The 23,375-nt window shown below is 45.3% G+C and overlaps 1 protein-coding gene across 8 annotated transcripts in view; it reads right to left on the bottom strand.

Annotated features, from left to right (window-relative positions):
- Positions 1-1,521: 1,521 nt before the first annotated feature.
- The window catches only part of rnf220a (ring finger protein 220a), a 126,954-nt gene continuing 105,100 nt past the window's right edge, over positions 1,522-23,375 (bottom strand). For 2 of the 8 annotated variants that reach the window (XM_062993897.1, XM_062993901.1), the window contains 8 exons: positions 21,324-21,445; positions 20,643-20,769; positions 14,955-15,138; positions 14,814-14,869; positions 14,350-14,443; positions 5,948-6,056; positions 4,282-4,356; positions 1,522-3,002 (listed from right to left, as the gene is read on the bottom strand). In XM_062993897.1, the coding sequence (XP_062849967.1) occupies positions 2,931-3,002; positions 4,282-4,356; positions 5,948-6,056; positions 14,350-14,443; positions 14,814-14,869; positions 14,955-15,138; positions 20,643-20,769; positions 21,324-21,445 (839 nt within the window). In that variant the 3' untranslated portion in view covers positions 1,522-2,930. Of the gene's footprint in view, positions 3,003-4,281; positions 4,357-5,947; positions 6,057-14,349; positions 14,444-14,813; positions 14,870-14,954; positions 15,142-20,642; positions 20,770-21,323; positions 21,446-22,423; positions 22,505-23,375 lie in introns of all 8 variants that reach the window. The other 6 variants (XM_062993893.1, XM_062993894.1, XM_062993895.1 and 3 more) reach the window with 6 other exon arrangements.

Here is a 23,375-nt window from a genome sequence, read left to right as displayed (position 1 = left end):
ATTTTTTTTTTCTCATTTTGTCTCTCATAGTTGAAGTGTACCTATGATGAAAATTACAGACCTCTCTCATCTTTCTAAGTAGGAGAACTTGCACAATCAGTGGCTGACAATACTTTTTGGCCCCACTGTATGTTTAAAGTTTCCGAGCGTAAAAATTGGGCGTTTTAAATGTTTTTCTTCTGCTTTAACTTCAAACCTTTTAAAGTCCCGAATTAGTTTGGCAACTGGAAAAAATTCTGTGCCCATCAAATGTCGTAATCTTTAGTAGCCGCTTTATCATGATCAGGGCCGCAGTATGACCAGAACCTATCCTATAAAAACTGGGTCTAATAATAATAATAATATTAATAATAATAATAACAATAATATAAGTAATAACAAAAATTATAATAATAATATACACCGATCAGCCATAACATTAAACCACCTCCTTGTTTTCTACACTCACTGTCCATTTTATCAGCTCCACTTACCATATAGAAGCACTTTGTAGTTCTACAATTACTGAATGTAGTCCATCTGTTTCTCTGCATGCTTTGTTAGCCCCCTATCATGCTGTTCTTCAATGATCAGGACCCCCACAGGACCACTACAGAGCAGGTATTATTTAGGTGGTGGATCATTCTCAGCACTGCAGTGACACTGACATGGTGGTGGTGTGTTAGTGTATGTTGTGCTGGTATGAGTGGATCAGACACAGCAATGCTGCTGGAGTTTTTAAACACCTCACTGTCACTGCTGGACTGAGAACAGTCCACCAACTAAAAATATCCAGCCAATAGCGCCCCGTGGGCAGCGTCCTGTGACCACTGATGAAGGTCTAGAAGATGACCAACTCAAACAGCAGCAATAGATGAGCGATCGTCTCTGACTTTACATCTACAAGGTGAACCAACTAGGTAGGTGGCACAGTATTCAAAAACTCCAGCAGCGCTGCTGTGTCTGATCCACTCATACCAGCACAACACACACTAACACACCACCACCAAGTCAGTGAAACCGCAGTGCTGAGAATAATCCACCACCTAAATAACACCTACTCTGTGGTGGTCCTGACCATTGAAGAACAGGGTGAAAACAGACTTAAAAAAAAGTATGTAGAGAAACAGATGGACTACAGTCAGTAATTGTAGAACTACAAAGTGCTTCTATATGGTAAGTGGAGCTGATAAAATGGACAGTAAGTCTAGAAACAAGGAGGTGGTTTTAAAGTTATGGTTGATCTGTGTACATGATAACAATATTAATAATAATTTTAATAAGTTATTACAACCTTAATAATAATTATTAATGATTATTATAATAAGTCAGTCACCTCTCTCAAAAAACAGCTTAAGACCCACCTTTTCTTACTGCTTTTCTTTTTCTTTTGTTTTATTACCATTTATTTTCCCTTTATTGTAAATTAATGTAAATGCTATTTTAGGCCTGTACTTCTACAGTGTTCTTCAGTTTCTTGAAAGGCGCTTATAAACAAAATTTTATTATTATTATAAATAAAGAAAGAGCTCTAACCAAAGCAACATTTGACCATTTATTGTGGCATCGGGATAAGCACTTAGCCTTCTTTTCTTGAATTCTTTTTTTTCCTTGCTTACATCAATACAGAAAAATCACAGAATATATAGTTGTACAAATACAAAAGCACAGCATCTCAGTCCTGGAGAGAGAGCAGAAGAATCAGGTCGACTGCCAGTTCTTCCAGTGCTAAACCGATCCATCGTGTAGAAAGAAAAGCGTCGTCATCGTTGTCTGCGTCGAAGCTGCTGTTTTATCCTCGTTTCTTCTTGGCGAGGAGGAATGGAAGCGCACCCGAGACGAACAGTAATCAGGGTGATTAAGAGTAAATTAAAGCCGGACTCTTAATTGCTTGCGTGAAACGGAAAAAGGAGAGAAAAAAAAAAAAAAGACGCTCTTACTTCCGGTTCGGATCTACAGTTTATACTGTATATTCAGGTGAAAAAAAATTTACAGCCTAAACCTTTAAAGCCTAGTTTGAGTAGTTAATTATTAACATTATTAAATTTCTTCCTGTACAATGAAATACAACTTCAAGACAACAACATCTGTTTAAAAATACAGAGGGATTTCTTTAGCCATCGAGAATGAAACATCTGCCCTTCCCCTACCCACCCGACCCCAGCCCTAACTAAAACTGGACTTTACAATATATACTCGTGTGTATGTCCGTGTTCTGCTGTGTGTCTGTTTGAATCTCTTTTTTTCTGTTATTTTTTTTTTTAAGTGTGCGCTATGCGTGTGTATACAAGTGTGTTCTCTATGTCATTTACTCACGACACCGTAAACATACGAGACGATTATACATGTGCTTGCGCTGCTTGAGTGAATTTGAGTTTGGTTGACGTCACTAGAACACCACAAAAGGAGGAAAAATCTCAAAATCAATGCAAAGGAAACAAAAAAAGAAACAAAACCGCACAATGGTGAATTATGAGGGAGGGGCAGATGGGTAGAGGGGTAAACCACTACTTTTCATTTATTCTTTTTTTTTTTTTTGGTCCCGATCGGGAAAGAGTTCTGCTGAGGACCGACTCGGTGGTTGTTTCTGCGCACACACAGACACACAGACACACAAACACACACGCTCTCTCTAAAAAGCCAGAGGAGGCGTGCCAAAGCGAAGCAGGGAGGCGGGCAGAGGTGTAGGCCTGCACCGTACATGGAGCACCACGAGGAAGGGGGGGCGCGGAGTGGCAGGCTGGGTGAGAAGTGGGAGGAGCTTCTCCTACTGAGTCTGTACAAAGTCTTTTCGAGTCCCCGTGCGGTCTGCGGGCTACGTCGGGCGCTCCTCGTTAGCAAAAAAAAAAAACAATTGTCAGTCTGAGGGGAAAAAAAAGGGAAACTTAAATCCACCGGAGCGAACTGGACGAACGGGGGATGAGGGAAGGATGCGGGAGATGCTGAGCCGTTCACAAGTAGACGCGGCGGAGGTCTCCCGGCGACGTGATGGTGTTGCACTGCGGACAGAGTTTCTTGTTTCCCTGTTGGAGAAGAAACGAGAGGCGGCGGTTAGTCGTGTATACGAGATTCAAATAAAAAATACACTATAAGAACAAAAGTATTGGGACACCTCTTCTAATTTTGGAATTCCTGCGTTTCAGCCACAATAATTACTAACAGGTGTAATAAATCAATTAAATACAGGATTTATATTCTAATAACTTTGCATCAATAGTTTAGGGAAGGTCTTTTTGTCATGTTTTACACACTTTGGTTCCATTCATGACAGAACAGGTAGTTACTGGTTACACAAGATTCATGTACCCACGCAGACACAGGGAGAACATGCTAACTCCACACAGAAAGGAGCCGGACCGCTCCACCTGGGAATCAAACCCAGGACCTTCGAACCCCTCAGCTACTGTGCCACCCAAGCAAGTATGTAGAGACATGCCAAAAAGCTCCAGTGGCCTGCACAGAGACCTCACCTCAGCCCCACTGAACAGCTCTGGAATGACCCGGAATGTCCATTAAGACTTTCTCTTTTGACTAAATGGGCACAAATTCCCATAGACATACTTCAAAATCATGTCTATGTCTATCACCTGGCTAAGTGAACACGTGTGTAATCTCAGCACCACACACATGCTGACTTTCAAAAAAAATTCCCGACGCTCGTGCGGATCAGCACTCTCTGCACCGCGGTCACCTTGGCTCCCTGTCCGCCGCGCTACCCAAAACCACAGGGGCGCTGCTTGTTTAATTTGGTTCCTTTGCTCTGGCCGGCAGGGGTTACCTGTGTTTAACGGGCAAACCGCTCAGCTACATCTGTAGCTAAATTACAGGCGTTCCGTTTGATCGAGACGTGAGGAGGCCTGGCGTGCTGCTTTTATTGCTGCCTTCAGGCAACTGTTTTAATGCCTGCATTAGTAACAAGCCACTGTGCATACACACACACACACACACACACACACACACACACACACACACACACACACACAGACGTCTTATCCCTTTCATCAGAGGGTCGTACACACAGGGCTCGGTGAAAAACACAGCAACACGAGGCTGATTTAATACTACGCATATTGGAAAAGGGCGGAGGCTGGGAAGCAGGTATTAATTGCTTCCTCGTGCAGCGGCGGGACGTGCTGACGGGTAAGACGACTCTCGAGACGTCTCTGAATGCAGCTTTGAGCAGGAAGGGACGTGTGGGCGGGTACACATGCAGGTTTACAGATTAGGAGCAAAACTAAAAAGAAATTGGTGCTGTTATGGCTTTGATGTGTGTTAATTTGGGTTAAGTCAGAGGCTTCTTACCAGAGTCCTAAGCCAGCATTCTTCACAGTGGACATGCCAACATTGGATGGAGGTGAGGGGCGCTGTGTAAGAGTCCTGATAGAGAAAGCAAACAAGAAACAGACAGAGAGAAAAGCATTATTATTATTATTATTATTATCATCATCAAACAAGCTTGTGTGCAAATTATCTGTAATCCTGGCACTGAAGCTGTACTCCCAGTCTACATTAAGCTCGATTCCTGTCCTGGCAGTAAAGGAATCTAAAAAACGTGTCTGAGGCAACAGAAGGAAACAGACTCGAGCGACAGGTCCCACAAGGGTGGGTGCAAGCACATAATTCAGCTTTACTAGTAACCCACATCCCATCATTAATCATTACTGCATCATTACAGCTGCTGTGATTATACTAGTGGAGTGAGCTGGGTGGCCTGTTATAGCCAACATGAACAGCAGGTGGCAGTAGACTTCCACTGATAAATACTAGTGCAGGGAAATTCTTCAGCACGACTGAACACTGTATTACTACCAGAGATAAAGGCAATGACATGTTTTTACAACGTTTACAGGCAACACAGACCCATCAGGGGTACATCTGATATGTCTTTATTTTTGAGCGTGGGTTGGGCACTGCTTTGCCTTGGAAGGATTGGACACTAAGGAGTAAAATACACTAGGTGGACAATAATTTCTAAGAGGTGTAATAAATCAATTATATAAAAGCAAACGATATGCTTCCAATTTTGCAGCAACAGTTTAGGGAAGGCCCTTTTCTCTTCACTGGCTTCCTGTAGCTGCACGCATTCAGTTTAAAACACTGATGCTCGCCTACAAAGCCAAAAAAGGACCAGCCCCAAGCTACCTTCGTGGTCTAATCAAACCCCGCTCTGTACCACGCAACCTCCGAGCCACTAGTCTCGCTCGACTTGATCCTCCACCCAGGACTAAAGGAAGACAAGCATCAAGGCTCTTCTCTTCTCTGTTCTAGCACCCAAGTGGTGGAATGAACTTCCTCTGTCTGTCCGAACATCTGAGTCTCTTGCTGTCTTTAAAAAACGATTAAAAACCCACCTTTTTACTAAGCATTTCCAAAAAAAAACCAAAAAAAAAACCACTTGGTTCTAATTGAGTTTTTAGCAGATTTGTGTTCTCTGACTGTTGTTTACTAAAACTTGAGAAATGAAATGTTTACTATGGAAGCACTTCTGTAAGTCGCTCTGGATAAGAGCGTCTGCTAAATGCAGAAAATGTAAATGTACTGTTCTAGCATGAATGCCCATGTGCACAAAGCAAGCTCTATAAAGCACAGTTTTGGAATGAACTGGAAGAGGGCTGGCACATGCTTCCTCCGAGACATGAAGTCAGTTGCTGCTAGTTAAGAGTCACAAGCCAAAAAAATGGGCCACAGAGAAAAATTAAAAAAACTAATTTCAACAGGTAGATAATACAAAATAGGAGGGCTTCAAGTTACATCTTGTAAACCACAGTGGGACCAGATTGCCACCGTTTTTACCCCGAGTTAGAGGACCGACCCCCTTCTGTACAACAGCTCACAAACCTAATAATAGCTAGTGTGGCTTGGATCAGAGACAATTACGTTCTCATGGACTCCCGGACACAGATACCAACAACCTTGTCATAACATAAAGCACAGGCAGAGACACACGACAGCATGAGGATGTTCTTACCATGCAAATCAGACACTTGTATCGGTCTCCTCGGAGGATCTGCTTCTCCAAATCTCGGATGCGAGCCTTCAGTGCGTCGAGTGTGGTGCCTGTGGAATCTTCTGTGATCCTGCAAAGAGCAAATGAAAACCTTATGGTCAATCAAAACGTCTCGGCTGGCTAAAAGTGCTAAACGTTCTCTTTTGTTTCCTATAGACTAGTGGTGGGCTAACTATGGCCAGTTTGGCTGTTTAATCCTGCCTGTTAAGTATTTACAAAATTGTCCTAAGACCACGTTTATTTTGGCTTTTTTTCTGTAATCCCCCTAGTTTCAGTTGACTACACTAGATGGCGCACTCCAAACACGACCGACCATTGCTAAAGCAGAGTTTTTAGTCTCTACACACAGGTATGCATGCATTCTTTGAGTGATCATTAATATTAGTTCATCTCCCCATCTGATACTAGCCTGGCCTGTCTATCAAATTTAAAACCCAGTGTGGCCCTCAAGTCCCTGCTATACATCAAAGCGAGTTGTGTAGGAACCAATTTTTGACCCAAACCCCCCCTCAAAAAAACAGCCAGCACTCTGGTAGTACACTTTATTTAGATAATTGTGGCGGATCTGATTTGTAACCGGTGTAATTGAACTGGTGTGTTCGGAACCATCTAGAATTATTCCTCCTCACTTTAATCCACTTAGAGTCTTGCTCCATTACATCCCTCTCTTCCTCACCTCTCTGTCTTAAGCCCTCGCCGCTCGGCCGCTGACGGATGCCCACGGGCTGCTGAATGTACATTTAACACTGTCCGGAGCGTATGAACCTGCAATAACTAAATCGATACGGCCGGCATTGATTGGACGACGCGGCGCTCGGCGAGATGTTTATGGTGATCCGCTCATTTTCCGGCCAGATGGAGCGCTGATCTACGGTATCGATTGAGCACACGTCTTCCCTGGCGCTCTCCCCCTCGATTAGAGCCTGCTCCGTTCCGCTGCCTTTTCCGTTACGTCTGCGTCATTTGTTACGTGCCTGCGTGGCGCTTCGACAAGGACTGCGCACCGCCGACGAGATGAGAGATTTCAATCAGGTAAGGGTACCGGAGTTCACTCTATAGCCAATGCTTATGCAAGCCATCCAATCACGTGCTGCATGAAACTAATATTGCCACACATATAGATCAGTTCCTCTAGTCACTAGGGCTGGGTAAAGACCTTCATAAAAAGGGAGTCAGCTATTTACCTGGCACACCGAGCACGATGGCGGTCAGCTGGCCCAGCACAGGGAGCTTTAAAATCTCCTTTGGCTTGGGAGCAGCTTGTAAAAAAGCATTTAGCCTTGATTAGCGTGCTCGCTTATAAAGCCAGCGGCGAACGTGCCGCGCTATCCGCCTGCTGGTTTCCTTTAACTGCTTCGTAAATGGCCGGGACACACTTTGCCGCTCGGCCTGGTGAAACTTGGCACCAATAAAGCTCGCCCGGCCGCGCACCAGCATGAATATTCATACAGCTTTATAGAAGATTTATAGAAAACCACCTTCTAAAAGTTATTTAATTCCTTGAGGTAATAAAAGGTTTGAACCTGGGTTTACGTGCAACGAGAGAGGAAGGTGTGGACCCACGAACCACAGGTCAGAATGAGCTCACCAGCAGAACACAAAGTAAAAAAAAAAAAAGTAAGCAATCGACAGACAGAAAGCACTTGATACAAGAAAGTTGGTATGGCCAAAAGTATTTGGACACCTGAGCATAAGCTTGCTGGACAGCCTGTTTCAAAAACAAATGGTATTATAATAGAGTGACCTATATGTGCTCTTTGGGTATGGGAACAGCAACTCTTTTGAGAAGGCTTCTCACACTATGTCTGTAGACTTTGAACTATATCTTTGAACTATGTCTGTGGACTTTGAACTATGACTTTGAACTACCTCTGTGGACTCTGAACTACGTCTTTGAACTAGGTCTGTTGACTTTGAACTAGGCCTCTGAACTACCTCTGTGAACTATGAACTACGTCTTTGAACTAACTCTGTGGACTTTGATCTATGTCTTTGAACTACCTCTGTGAACTATGAACTATGTCTGTGGACTTTGATCTATGTCTGTGGACTCTGAACTATGTCTTTAAAGTGGGTCTGTGGCCTTTGAACTATGTCTTTGAACTAGGTCTGTGATGCCTGAACTATGTCTGTTGACTTTGAACTAGGTCTGTGGACTCTGAACTATGTCTTTGAACTAGGTATGTGTACTTTAAACTGTCTGTAGAGTAGGTCTGTGGACTTTAAACTATGTCTTTGAACTATGTCTGTTGACTTTGAACTAGGTCTGTGGACTCTGAACTAGGTCTGTGGACTCTGAACTAGGTCTGTGGAGTAGGTCTGTGGACTCTGAACTAGGTCTGTGGATTCTAAACTAGGTCTGTGGATTCTGAACTATGTCTTTGAACTAGGTATGTGTACTTTGATCTATGTCTGAACTATGCGGACTTTGAATTATGTCTGTGGACTCTGAACTAGGTCTGTGGACTCTGAACTATGTCTGTGGACTCTGAACTAGGTCTGTGGATTCTAAACTAGGTCTGTGGATTCTGAACTATGTCTTTGAACTAGGTATGTGTACTTTGATCTATGTCTGAACTATGTGGACTTTGAACTATGTCTGTGGACTCTGAACTATGTCTGTGGACTCTGAACTAGGTCTGTGGACTCTGAACTAGGTCTTTGAACTAGGTATGTGTACTTTAAACTGTCTGTAGAGTAGGTCTGTGGACTTTAAACTATGTCTATGGACTATGTCTGTGGACTTTGATCTATGTCTGAACTATGTGGACTTTGAACTATGTCTGTGGACTTTGAACTATGTCTGTGGTCTTTAAACTATGTCTGTGGTCTTTGAACTATGTCTTTGAACTATGTGGAGTTTGTACTAGGTCTGTGGACTTTGAACTATGTCTGTGGTCTTTAAACTATGTCTGTGGACTTTGAACTATGTCTTTGAACTATGTGGAGTTTGTACTAGGTCTGTGGACTGAACTATGTCTGTGGTCTTTAAACTATGTCTGTGGACTTTGAACTATGTCTTTGAACTATGTGGAGTTTGTACTAGGTCTGTGGACTGAACTGCAGGGGTTGGACAAAATAACTGAAACACCTGGTTTTAGACCACAATAATTTATTAGTATGGTGTAGGGCCTCCTTTTGCAGCCAATACAGCGTCAATTCGTCTTGGAAATGACATATACAAGTCCTGCACAGTGGTCAGAGGGATTTTAAGCCATTCTTCTTGCAGGATAGTGGCCAGGTCACTACGTGATGCTGGTGGAGGAAAACGTTTCCTGACTCGCTTCTCCAAAACACCCCAAAGTGGCTCAATAATATTTAGATCTGGTGACTGTGCAGGCCATGGGAGATGTTCAACTTCACTTTCATGTTCATCAAACCAATCTTTCACCAGTCTTGCTGTGTGTATTGGTGCATTGTCATCCTGATACACGGCATCGCTATTGGATGCACATGGTCCTCCAGAATGGTTCGGTAGTCCTTGGCAGTGACGCCGCCCATCTAGCACAAGTATTGGGCCAAGGGAATGCCATGATAGCAGCCCAAACCATCACTGATCCACCCCCATGCTTCACTCTGGGCATGCAACAGTCTGGGTGGTACGCTTCTTTGGGGCTTCTCCACACCGTAACTCTCCCGGATGTGGGGAAAACAGTAAAGGTGGACTCATCAGAGAACAATACATGTTTCACATTGTCCACAGCCCAAGATTTGCGCTCCTTGCACCATTGAAACCGACGTTTGGCATTGGCACGAGTGACCAAAGGTTTGGCTATAGCAGCCCGGCCGTGTATATTGACCCTGTGGAGCTCCCGGCGGACAGTTCTGGTGGAAACAGGAGAGTCGAGGTGCACATTTAATTCTGCCGTGATTTGGGCAGCCGTGGTTTTATGTTTTTTGGATACAATCCGGGTTAGCACCCGAACATCCCTTTCAGACAGCTTCCTCTTGCGTCCACAGTTAATCCTGTTGGATGTGGTTTGTCCTTCTTGGTGGTATGCTGACATTACCCTGGATACCGTGGCTCTTGATACATCACAAAGACTTGCTGTCTTGGTCACAGATGCGCCAGAAAGACGTGCACCAACAATTTGTCCTCTTTTGAACTCTGGTATATCACCCATAATGTTGTGTGCATTGCAATATTTTGAGCAAAACTGTGCTCTTACCCTGCTAATTTAACCTTCACACTCTGCTCTTACTGGTGCAATGTGCAATTAATGAAGATTGGCCACCAGACTGGTCCAATTTAGCCATGAAACCTCCCACACTAAAATGACAGGTGTTTCAGTTTCATTGTCCAACCCCTGTATGTCTGTGGTCTTTAAACTATGTCTGTGGACTTTGAACTATGTCTTTGAACTATGTGGAGTTTGAACTATGTCTGTGGACTTTGAACTATGTCTGTGGTCTTTAAACTATGTCTGTGGACTTTGAACTATGTCTTTGAACTATGTGGAGTTTGTACTAGGTCTGTGGACTAGGACTAGAATGCTAACCCAACAACCTACAAAAAAAACTCCTTGTTGCAGGTCAAGCATGACATCAAGCGTCGTTAGCTGCCTCGTTTATCGTGTGGGGAGGACAAAAATTACACGACCCCTGACCTCACTAGCCATCTGACTAGCCATACATCACAAGGACACTGCATTTATCGCAAATCCACTCGCAAACACATCGGTCTGCTGTGCGCCGCCCTGAACCCACCGCTCCCTTTTCCTCTCGGTCCCTTTAACACCCACTACACATCCACAGTGGATGACTGTAACTAAAGCAGACAAATCTCATCTTCATTGCAAATTGAAACGCTCACGTCTTGCAAACACTTTAAGGGGGGGTGGATTGTTCCTGCGTTCGCGGCTGTGGCGGTATCATTCAGCTCCTTGTCTGGCCTTTTTAAAGTGCACTCAGATTAAGGCCCTTCACTTTAGGAAATTGGAAATAAAATCAAAGCCTGACTTTAGCCGTATGTCTGCGTTCAGGGCTTGAAGGGAGGCTCTTAGGCTGCGGAAAAGCAGCACGAGGGTTTTAAAAACAACAGCGCTTGAATTAAGGCTGAGCGAATGTTGGTGCTAAAAACGAGGAGGAACACGGATGCGTCGTCTCTTATTTAGCTTTAATGAAGTTGCACCCCAGAGAAATATTCCACCGCTGATTCCCTTTCAAGTCATTAAAATTCTACTTTTGTTGGCTAAACATAATAAAATATTTAAAACTGTATTTAATACATGTACCGACTTTTTTTTCCCCATGGATGCCGCCCTACATTTAAAAACAGTTGCTTTTAATACACACTGTAAAAAGTCATTCTTTATATTACATTATATTATTATTTGGTGCTTGAGTGGTACAGCGGTAAAGTATACTAGCCCTCGACTGCTGATCAGAGTTTAGATCTCAGCTGTGTCATCAGCCGGTTGGGCGTCCACACCGACATCATTGGTTACCACTGAGGAGGGTGGCCAGACAGCCTAAAAATTTGGAGTCGCACTTTAAAATTGTCAGTGCGCTCTCAGTGCCCTGGGATCAGGGTTCGAATCGCCAGCTGTGCTATCGGCCAGTTGGGCTTCTACACGGACATGATTGGCTATGTGCCCTGGGATCAGGTTTTAAATCCCCAGGGTTCGAATCGCCATCTGTGCTATCGGCCAGTCGGGCTTCTACACGGACATGATTGGCTATGTGCCCTGGGATCAGTGTTCGAATCGCCATCTGTGCTATCAGCCAGTCGGGCGTCTACACACAGACATGATTGGCAGACATGATGTCTAAGGCAGGTGGCCAAACAGCCTAAGCATTTGGAGTTGCACTTGTGCACTGGCGCTCTCAGTGCCAGTCCCAAGCCCGGATAAAATAAGGAGGGTTGCGTTAGGACGGGCATCCAGGGTAAAAATATAAATAAATGAATACAGGAGCAGCTAAAAGAAAGAAACATATATTGCCATTCTTAAATATACGGTTATATCGGCCGGTTGGTCTACGCAGACGTGACTGGCTATGTCTATGACTGGTGTGTTACACCACTGCATCCAGTGATCCTGGGGAAACTAGACCCAACACGACCCTGACAAGGATAAAGCGGTGGTAAAACATATATGGTTTACTAAACTCTTGCTCTTCAATCCAAACACCCCCAACGACCTCTTAGTACTTGATTAATGGCGTCATCATGGCAGAGTTGAGCGTGTGCCGCCCACTCCATAATGTGATATTCTGAAGCATCTGGTGCACGTAGAGAATGAGACCTAGGGCCGCGCGGATGAGCTCCTCACTGTCAGCGTGAGATGGATAGATCGGGACAAGCCGTGCAGCCCAAGAAATATTACGAGAGATATTAAATAAGCGAGTGTGTGCTTGTGTGTCATGTATGATGCTGCACGCCAAGCTAATAGAGGCGGGCTACTGTGAGAGGAACACGCCCTGAGCAGCTGCATGATTCATGGCTGAAAAAGTTAAACGTCCCCAGAAAATACACGCTCGGTGTAGACTGAACCCTAAACTGCTGCGTGTGTGCGGGTCTCTGTGGAAGGGGGTGGGAGCGATGAATCAATCTAAGCTGTCCTGTCCGTCTTCGTCCTCCTACACACACACACACACACACACACACACACACACACACACACACTGGCAGCTCTGCTAATGCGTCTGACTAACATTCACTTCCGCGCCCGACTTCTCAAGCGTGCGTGAAAGCAATTTCCCTCCAGATCCACAGATCCAGATTTTAACAGCGAACGGAGCCCAACGTGCCCTCTGCTGCTGGCATGGGAGGGAGGCGCGCGGCGGATGAAGTCGTTCGCTGTTACGCGCGAGGACGCCACGTCGGGCGGGAAGAAGGGACGTGCTTCCAGTGTGCTGATGGGAGAAATCAATTGTGCTGGCTTTGCTCCGCCTGCTCTGGGCTCGGATATTTAATACGGGGCGCAGGGATGGGTAGCCACGCACGGCGGATTGATTTGGCTGTACCCGACAGCTCTCCCACGAGAAGAGCATCCACGAGGAGAGAGAGAATAAGCAAAAAAAAAAAAATAATAAAATAGAGAAAGTAGAAATGTCGAAGAAAAATAATAAGGGAGTGTAAGCAAAGCTCGGAAATCTCATTTTAGCCTCTGCCAGGCCTCCACGTCGCTTTGGAGCAGCTGGGCAGACCAGTGGAAAAAAATTATTTCAATTTTGTTCCAATTATGCGTACGCTGTTCAGCAAACAGGTGAAACACGAATGCTTTATTGGGACGAAACGCACAAAGGAAAATTGGTTTCATACTGATGATATGGCTTAGCGGTAGAATTTATCTATTTATTTGGGTTTTAACACCACATTCAACACGTACATCGACTAGGCATAACATTATGACCACTGACAGGTGAAGTGAATAACATTATCTCTTCATCACGGCACCTGTTAGTAGGTGAGATATATTAGGCAGCAAGTGAACATTTTATCCTCAAAGTTGATGTTAGAAGCAGGAAAAATGAACAAGCGTGAGGATTTGAGTGAGTTTGACGAGGGCCAAATTGTGATGGCTAGACGACTGGGTCAGAGCATCTCCAAAACTGCAGCTCTTGTGGGGTGTTCATGGTCTGCAGTGGTCAGTATCTATCAAAAGTGGTCCAAGGAAGGAACAGTGGTAAACCGGCGACAGGGTCATGGGCGGCCAAGGCTCGTTGATGCACGTGGGGAGCGAAGGCTGGTCCGTGTGGCCCGATCCAACAGATGAGCTACTGTAGCTCAAACTGCTGAAGAAGTTAATAATGCTGGTTCTGACAGAAAAGTGTCAGAATACACAGTGCATCACAGTTTGTTGCATATGGGGCAGCAAAAGGAGGACCAACACAATATTAGGAAGGTGGTCATAATGTTATGCCTCATCAGTGTATGTGTCATTTATTGGCAAAATAGGTATTAGGTATTAGTAGAACAGGCTAGCACACTACTGCAGAGATAAGGGGGTCGAATCTGATGTTTGAAGCATTTTTTGGAGCATTTCCTCCTTCCTGCTAAATGCAACACAAATGAGTTTTTGTGAAACTGTTCACAAACCTAAATCTAATTTTTCACAGTCTGGTCTTTTAGCTCCTCACACACACACACACTTTTTTTCTACTTTTTTTAACTAATATCTGGGCCCAGTTGCATTAGCAGTCGCAGGGCATGCTAGGAGCAGAGCTGACCCAGGCTCAGCTGGCCAGGATCAATAGCACAAGTTCCTCCCTGTGATCAAGACTGCTCCTGAGAGATGGGCGCATAAAATATATCATTTATGACCCGTCAGCGCTTATACAAACTCATCTCGCCCCCGATATAGCAGCTACCACTGTGGCTTAAGTGTGAGTGTGTGCACTAAAGTTTAAACCACACTCACTTGTCTATCTCGCTGTTTTTGCAGGTCCTGGGCACGTTGATGGACGCTGATGCCTCCTGTTTGCTGCTCTCACCGTTGCTGGTGGACGGCATTTCTGCACACACAAACGCACAAGGACAAACGTCAAACAAGGGCTGCGGTGAGGATGTCATACTTTGGGCAGCATGGCCCCCGACAGGGCGGGTAGTTACTCGTTACACAAGATTCATCAGTTCAAGTCTTCATATCAAACACAGACATGGACAATTTTGTATCTCCAATTCACCTCACTTGCACGTATTTGGGCTGTGGGAGGAAACCCACACAGACACGGGGAGAACATGCAAACTGCAAAAAGAAAGGACTCGGGCCGCTCCACCTGGGAACCGAACCCGGGACCTTTTTGCTGTGTGGCTACCCACCAAGCCAAAACGTGTAGGAAACCTAGCAATCATGCAAAACGAGAAACCGAAGACTAGACTCACCGTCGCTGGCCCATTTGGAGAATTCCGGCGTTATCCTGTTGGACGGCATGCCACCGCTGAACAAACAAATAAACCATTAAATGACTGAAACCGTGTCTACAAAAGCAACAGCAGAAGTGCAGCACAAACCAGTATCCTTACTTTAATACGGCGCCACGGAGCGCCTCGCGTTCTTTGGTTTCCCCATGGTCCTCCCCGGAACAGGGGATGATGTCCGCTTCGGTGTACTGCGCTTTGCCGTACTCCAGCGTGTCGTCGCCATCCACGTCCAGGTCGGCGTCGCTGTCGTGGCTCTCTTTCGCGCTGCACATGGCGAAGCCTGTTCCTGCTCCAAACAAAATGACTTCATTTACATTTGAGCTATATAAGCAAAATGCAATTGTATTAGTGGTAGCTCAGTGGTTAGAGTACTGGACTAGTAATCAGAAGGTTGCTGGTTCAAGCACCACCAGCAAAGTGCTGCCCCTGAGCAAGGCCTTAACCCTCAATTGCTCAAATTCTATTCAGTAAATACAGTACAAGCAATTGAGGGCTAAGGGCCTTGATCAGGGGGCCGACCAGTGGCAACTTGGCAGCTCTGGGGTGGAGAATGAACCAGCAACCTTCTGATTACCCAGTCACCTGGGCCACCACTTATTGGCTGGATGTGTCTGAGGCAGGAGCAATAAAGTAAGTACAGGGAAAAAGTACAGCTCTGATGTTTTGGACTACTGCATATATGGCAGATATGGCATTTGTTTACAGCTCTGTGGTAGTTATCCGGGCGATATACCAGACTGAACAACATCAGCAGGATGTCCAATTCACCACCTAGCTTCTAACCCACGATGACTGTGCACAGAGCCTTATCAAGCTTGGCGTCCGCCCACAGCAAAGGCCAGAGCAACATCAATTAAACTCGCCGGCAGCATCCTGATTAAAGGTGACAGTGCTGCGGCTCCTCGCTCGGGAATCGCAGCCAGGCCGCTCTGAAGGGTCCCTCGCACGGAGTGGCTGGGTGCGGTGGAGCGCGGCGCCTGACTGGCATCTCTATAAACCCAGTGATGAGCGCGCAGACAAACTCCGGCCGGCGGCTTCGGCTGCGGTTAGGACAGGGACGCTAGACGGACCGCCCGACAGGTTGAAAGGTGTCGGGTGGAGAGCGCGACTGATGAGAGGAACGAGACGAGGGGCCGCTGCCTCCTCTCGTCCCGCTGACTGACGGGAGTGAGTGGGAGTGATTGGGAACTACGGGTTCTGCTGCTGGAGAACGAAAACCTTACAGAACGTCAGAGTAAAAGTACGGCGTGCTCGAACTCCCTTGACGGCTCTCTAAAGGTAACCCGACGGGACAAAGAAAGGATAAAGCGTGCTGTAAACGCGCCCTCTTTTCTCTTTTCTTTTAACAACGCAGCAATAGGTTTTTAGTGTTCAAATAAAAGGAACCTTTTACGTTTTATTTGGTCCCTGCGGTTGTTCTAGTAAATGTGAGCAATGACTTGGCAGCATAAGTCTTTAGCAAATCAGTTTAAAAGCAACTGAACTGTGAGGACGCATAACGTTAGCGAATGTTCATCTGAGCGATGCTGCAGGATAACGGCGTCTACAGCTCCACCCTCGCGCCGCAGCAATAATCTGCAAAATGATGCTGAACCTTTGGTTAATTCACTGTAAAAATGTGGGGACAAGCACAGGGGGAAGGAAAAGAGTCGAATAAATAGATTGGCTGGGCTACTAACGACAGCCAGACTGCCTTTTACTACATAAAGGAAATCAGATGCTTCCAACTTTGATACGACAGTTTAGGGAAGGCCCTTTCCTGCTCCAGCTCGACTCCCTGTGCCTAAAGCAAGGTCTATAATAGCGAAAAGCTCGGTTTAAAGAAATTGTAGTGGCCTGCACAGAGCCCTGACCTCAGCCCCACTGAACAGCTTTGGAATGAACCGGAACATCAACTGAGACACAGCTGTACAAATGCTCTTTTGACTGACTGGGCACAAATTCCCACAGACATACTCAGACACGACCCCCATTAGAACCCAGTTTTCAGCAGGGGCTAGCATACTTTACCGCTGCGAATTGTGAATACACCAAACATGCAATCAGACATGCACAAATTCCCACAGACATACTCTCACACTTCAAAATTAGAACCCAGATTTCAGCAGTAAGGGGCAAGCATACTTTACCACTGTGCCACCTGTGTGGGTTTTTAACCCGTCTAAATGCTAAATATTTAACATTTGTGAATACACCAAACTTACAATCAGATATGCACAAATTCCCACAGACAAACTCAAAATTAGAACCCGGATCTAGGGCTGTCGCGCTAACCGCAATTTTGAAATATCGCGGTATAGACCAGCCAACCGCAGGGCATGCTAAGCAACCGCATCACCGTGATATTCACGTTTTTTCTCACTTACTTCTCTTTTTTTTTTTATTGTTGCAGGGTCCATCTTGTTTTACGCTTACATTCGGGCGTAATAAATGTTAAATAAATTCATAATGAAAATGAGCTAAGAGCGTCATTTTCCCGCAACCTGTTCTCATGCGTTGCTGCTGAGTGTCAGGCTTTGTGTTTTAAAATGTTAACAATGGCAACAGGAATTATAGGCATGTTTATTAATGATTAAATTGAGTTCACACTCAATAAATACTTGTAATTTAGACGACATTCAAACAGCCTTGGCGTACTAAAACACTTAATGACGGTTAATATGGCATTGCAGCCTGCAGATTCTCTCTTGCTGGCTTGCTGGGATGATTTAAATGTATTTTTTCGTTGAATAAAAATGTATTGAAACGAATAATAACTTAAAATGTAGTATATATTGTTATGTTAATTATACCTACTAAATAGATGGTTAATAGTGGCGCGATAACCAGGCTAGACTTTCTCTGCTCTGTGTATTACTGCAACATCGGTAACACCGGTAACATCGTTAACATCGCTACCCCACTCAGATCCTCTCTAAACCACATCAGGTGAATATGTTGGTTCTTCTAGCGCGCATGATAACGCAGGTTTAAGGTCTTACAGACTTTATTCTTTATTCTATTTTTTTTTTTACCATATTTTGATTAGATGTGCATTTAAAATATTTAGCCCAAACACTTTTTTGTCGTTTTACAGTGTATATCTAGCCTAGGCTAGAAGCTTAATTTAAACCTTTTTTTAATAGAGAAAAGACGCGCATCCCTGCTCTGTTCTGTATTTAACAATAAACACGCATTTCATTGGTCTTAAAGCTGTCTCATCTTTGTCATTATAAAGCAATAATATACCGAATCATAGCCTAACAATAAAGCTTGTTTATATAGCTCTAAAATCCAGATCAATTAAGTAATTTTCAAAAACAAAAAAAATGGCGATATTACCGCATACCGCAATATTGAGACAGGCTGAATATCGCAAGGGAAATTCTTTCACCGCAACAGCCCTACCCGGATCTCTGCAGTAAGTGACCAGCATACTTTACCACTGTGCCACCTGTGTAGGTTTTTAAACCGTATGTATTGTGAATACACCAAACTTGCAATCAGATATGCACAAATTCCCACAGACATATTCACCCCCCCACCCCATACAACCCAGATCTCAGCAGTAAGGGGCTAGCATACTTTGCCTCTGCGCCATCTGTGTGGGTTTTTAACTCGTCTGAATGATAAATATTTAAAAATTGTGAACGCCACCTCATATGCAAACCCGTATGAAGTGTGCCAGGTTTTCGTACCGGCTTGCTTGAACAGGCGCATGTTGTTAAGCAGACCTGGCAGGCAATCTAATCTGTGCTGAAAAGGTCAGTGGCGCTCTAACTGCCTTTCAGCCGCATTATGCACGCTGCCGCACGGCCTGCTGCCGCCGCCCCCCACGCACACCCCTGGGGACAGGCTTCTTCTCCTCTGTCAACACCTACCCGATCAATGAAGCGTCTCTCGTGCACATCGTGTGTAACTTTACAGGCGAATGCGTTCCCCGAGTACTATAAATGCACACCAGGAAAGCTGTAGATATTAAACTACCTATATAGCACGTTCCCAGAAGCGAAATGTATGAAACATAACCAAATCCCAACAGTATTGCGGTTATAAATTATTGTTATTATTATCATCTCATTCGGCAGGATATTACAGGTAATCTACATGTGTTGTGCTGACACACCGTGCTAATCAGCATATGTCAGACCAGGAGAGCACGGCGAATAAAAGGACAAAATATGTCAACTCTCAGCCCCGCACGGCATGTTGCCATAAAACCATCAGCCCCTCCTTGTTTGAAGCACAAGCATGGCATTTAGCATGTCCCACTCTAAAGGAAAAAGAAGGGGTGTATAAGCCATCTTTAAAAAATCTTTCCAATCCTATCCTTCAGTCCTCTGTAGCTGCCACTTCTATCTGCTCATCTGTTCAGCACCACAGTTCTCCTAAACCTGGCAGGCACGAATCCCGACTCCGGAGCGCTTAAAAACGATCGTCTTCGATTTCTTCCCTCTTGCATCTTCTGTTCGGTTGAAAGTCTTCCCCCCCTTCAGCTTTCATCCTGGACCCTCAAAGAGACAGATACACTGGAGCTGAGGGTTCAGAGCTGAGAGGCCTCTTATCACACTGATGGCTCTCTTCAGACCCCCTATCTTCCACTCCTCTCCGAGAAAGAGGGGGGGGGCTGGCAGAAAGGATTCCGCCTCTCGGGCTCGCTGGCCTGGCGAGGGCTTTAGCTGAGCACTTTCAAGGTAAATACGGGGGACTTTCAAGTGCTCCGGAGGCCAGCGAGCTCTCTCCGGCTTTACATTGCTGTCACTACAAAGGCTGAAAATCTCCGGCTCAAACCCAGTCGGTCAACGTTCCCGGCGGTTCCCAGCGGATCAGGCCGCGCTGCTTGGTCTAACCGGGAGTTAGCAGGGATGCTAAGCTGTTTTCCCTTCTATCTTATTTATCTACACTCGCAGCTTTGTTGTGCGATTCTCTGGCTCCCGATCGAACGTTTTGCCTTCGTTAAGAACGCTGAAGTTTACACAAAGGACTCTCGGGAGAGGCGGCTCTTTGGCGAACGCGTTCATGTGGATCTGACAGTATTTGGGTCTAATAAGACATTAATGCTAAGTAAAGCCGGTACAACTCTAACGGCCGGGCATGGGCAAAACATCACAAAGTACTTGAACACTGAACAAACCTAACGCCCCCCCCCAGCAAACTCTGAGAAACCCTGAATTATTTATAAGCAAAACCAAATTCCTTTCAAACTTTTAAAAGCATTGCCAAGACTGTGTGTGAGTGTAGAACAGTGTGTGCTGGGCTGCTTTTCCCAGGTGAGCAAAGGTCAGCCGGGAGCTATAATTGCATGACTGCACCAGTGGTCCACAGGTCACTGGCCCATTTCTCTCCCACAGCAACGTCTGGGTCAATTGCACAACTAAATGTGTTTTCTTTCGGTTCTTTACGGAGCTGAACGGATCCTGCCACTGAAGCTGACCCCGTCTGGACCGCGTGCGCTAACGGTGAAGCCATCGTTCGGATTTTCCGGTCACTGTTTAACCATAGATGCCACACTAACTTCATGTTTTACACACTTGGTTACATTCATGACATGACAGGTCGTTACTGGATGCAAGATTCATCATTCATCAAGTTTAAATCAAACACAGTCATGTCATGGACAATTTTGTATCTCCAATTCACCTCACTTGCACGTCTTTGGACTGTGGGAGGAAACCCACACAGACACGAAAAAGGACCTGGACCGCTTAATCTGGGAATCGAACCCAGGACCTTCTTGCTGTGAGGTGACAGTGCTACCCACTGAGCCATAGTTCAAATTGTTTGAATTACTGAATATATTGAATTGCTCACCTCTGAAGCCTCCTTCTAGGAGAGACGTGGCTCGAATCCGCTTCTGGCCGCACCACTCGTACTCCTCGAAGCGGGTACCGTTTTCGCTGTCCATGTCGGCCTGGTCGTCATCCATTCCGCCGTCCCTCTGAGGAAACACGGTCAGTGAGAAACCACACAGACGCCCTTTACTTGGCTTTGATTCTTTTCTTTAAAACTGACTAGTATACTAAGCATGCCGCTATCTGTTAAAACGATCTGTTTCTTCTAAAGTGTATTAGTCCTACGGTCAGCGAGTGGCCAAACGCATGCACGGCACACACCAAAGCCCATCACCAAGAGAGTATTAGTAATACTAGAGCTACCAGGTTAGAGAGGAATAAATGGACAGGTGTGGCATCCTGAACCGCTCAAGATCGATCTTGAAAATAAGACTCTCAATCTCAAGCGAATTCAAGAAGCCAACTATTCTACGTATAGGCAGTGCAGGAAATGGGAGAATCCCTTCAGGAAAGTGGAACCGCCGTACGGCTTCCCCTGGACGATGACCAGTAACGTGAGTGTGGCTCTGTGTAGCATTGAGTGGAAACTGAGCGTGTGCAAAGACTTGACGTCCAGGGAAAGGAGCAGGCAGGGAGAGGACAGTGGAAACTCTAAAGGAGATTCGGAGGCTCTGCGAGGGCCCCGGGATGGAGAGGCTACCTTTAGCAGACACTCTTCCACATGCCTATTCATTTCCTCAACCGTCCCTTCCAGTGGAGTGCTGCACAGAGGACATACCTGTCCATCCTCTGGCTTTCGTCGCTTCAGCTTGCCGATCCGGGCTGCAAGAGAGACACAGAGAGAGAGAGAGAGAGAGAGAGAGAGAGAGAGAGAGAGAGAAATTAATACAGCCACAACCATACTAGAGGTAACAGAGGTAATAATGAATAATTATACAAACAATGCTGTTTAGTGGTTTAAGCAAGAATAATACTTATATATGATTTAATTATATTATTAATGATTATATCACAGCTCCCTAAAACTGTTTAACTACTGAGTCTGATCAACAACCTGATACACACAACATGAAGCAGTTATAATCAATGTGCCATTGATCATTAAGCATAGACATAAAGCTGGACATTTTATTAATTCTTTTTAATACTTCAGTACTAATTAAGCAAAATTAAACACAAACAGCATGTCATGTGTCAATCGCCTAATCAGAAAACATGCCTGTCCAGCTCATGCCATAGACCTGCGAGTCTCGATGGTTTAGCACCTTTGAACCCTGATGCCACGGCGTGCCACTCATTTGTGTAACGCAGGCAGGCAGACAGGGACGGCGCGTTTCCTCTCCGAGTGCGAGCGTAATTAGAAATTTAACGCGGCAGAACGAAGCCCATTGCGCCGTAAGTCTCTGTCGCTTTTCCTTAACTGCAAATGGCGTGCGGGGACATTAATTTTTAGGTGGCTGTGATTGCCGAAGAGCCAGAAGAAGACTTAGAGGGAAGGGAAGGGAAGGGGGGTAAAAGGCGAAGTGTTAGAACTTCAGGGGGGAGCCAGACAGGTCGAGATATGGTCTGTCTCAATCTCGCGGCCGACGTAATACAGGGGCCGTCGGGCATCGTTAAACGGAAAGAAAAAGAGGCCGATTAATTAGAGAGGGCAGGAGTTTTCCCAGCCAGCGCCGCCTCGGATGAGAGGTGAAATACGGCGTGGGGGGCGGTGGTTTAAACAAAGACAGCTCCATTAGCCTCTGTGCGGCCGTCAAAGGGGGGGGGGGGGGGAGTGTGTGGGATTGGAAGAAGTCTCACCATCTCGAAGGCAGAAGGGAGCTAGGGCCACATCTCGGGGCGCATCCTTGGTGTAGCGCCTGCGGCAGCAGAGGTCGCCGACTGTTGACATATCAAGAAGCGAAGGGTTAAAGAGATCCTCTGCTCAGGCAGGCGCTACAGACAAGGGGACTGTAGAAACACCTAGAACACAGCCAGCCTGTCGTTTGACGACTGCTGGTCAGTGGGTCGGCCCCCGTGTCATGTTTACTAAAGCTCGTCCAATTAATTCAATTCAAATCAGCTTTTCTGAAGTAACTTTGATTCTCGAAGCGTTTCTGTTTAAATTTAAACTAGGGCTGTCGAAGTTAACGCGATAATAACGCATTAACGCAATCTCAATTTAACGAGATAAAAAAAAATAGTGCCGTTAACGCACTAATTACATTACGAGATTTTTTCACTTCTAAAACTAAAGCAATTCATTTTTCACCCACGGGAGACAGATTGAATTATTCTCACTGACCACGCTCACACGCACGTTTAATGTTATTTAGTTCCGTTTGACAAAAAAAACCCTTAAAAATAGAGCTAACAGCGAAGATAAACCGGTTACAAAAGCAGCGACCGCTGTGTTTGTGTTCAATACTCTGTTCACAGTGTCGATACAAGTGATTCAAGAATCGATTCATTGTAAGCGCAGCGTAAGTTTCTTTTCTCAGTCATCTCTCCGTGTTTACTGTTATGATGAATGATGCGGTTGTAAATAAACACCAACTACTACAGAACATTGTGTGTGACTCGCTTACCTTATAAAGCTCAGGCTTAATTATACTGGTTATTACCACAGAGCGGGAGTCGACTCAGAGTCGTTTACGATTTACCGAGGTGAACCACGAACGTGCTGATAGAATCGGCTCAGATGGGATCGGACTGTATTATCTTTTTAAAGTAAATATTTCAATCAGCAGAATCGCATCGCATGTATGATGTG

This window comes from Trichomycterus rosablanca, chromosome 4, assembly GCF_030014385.1.
Source record: "Trichomycterus rosablanca isolate fTriRos1 chromosome 4, fTriRos1.hap1, whole genome shotgun sequence".
NCBI classification, from domain to species: domain Eukaryota; kingdom Metazoa; phylum Chordata; class Actinopteri; order Siluriformes; family Trichomycteridae; genus Trichomycterus; species Trichomycterus rosablanca.
This window is presented reverse-complemented; position numbering and strand designations above follow the sequence as displayed.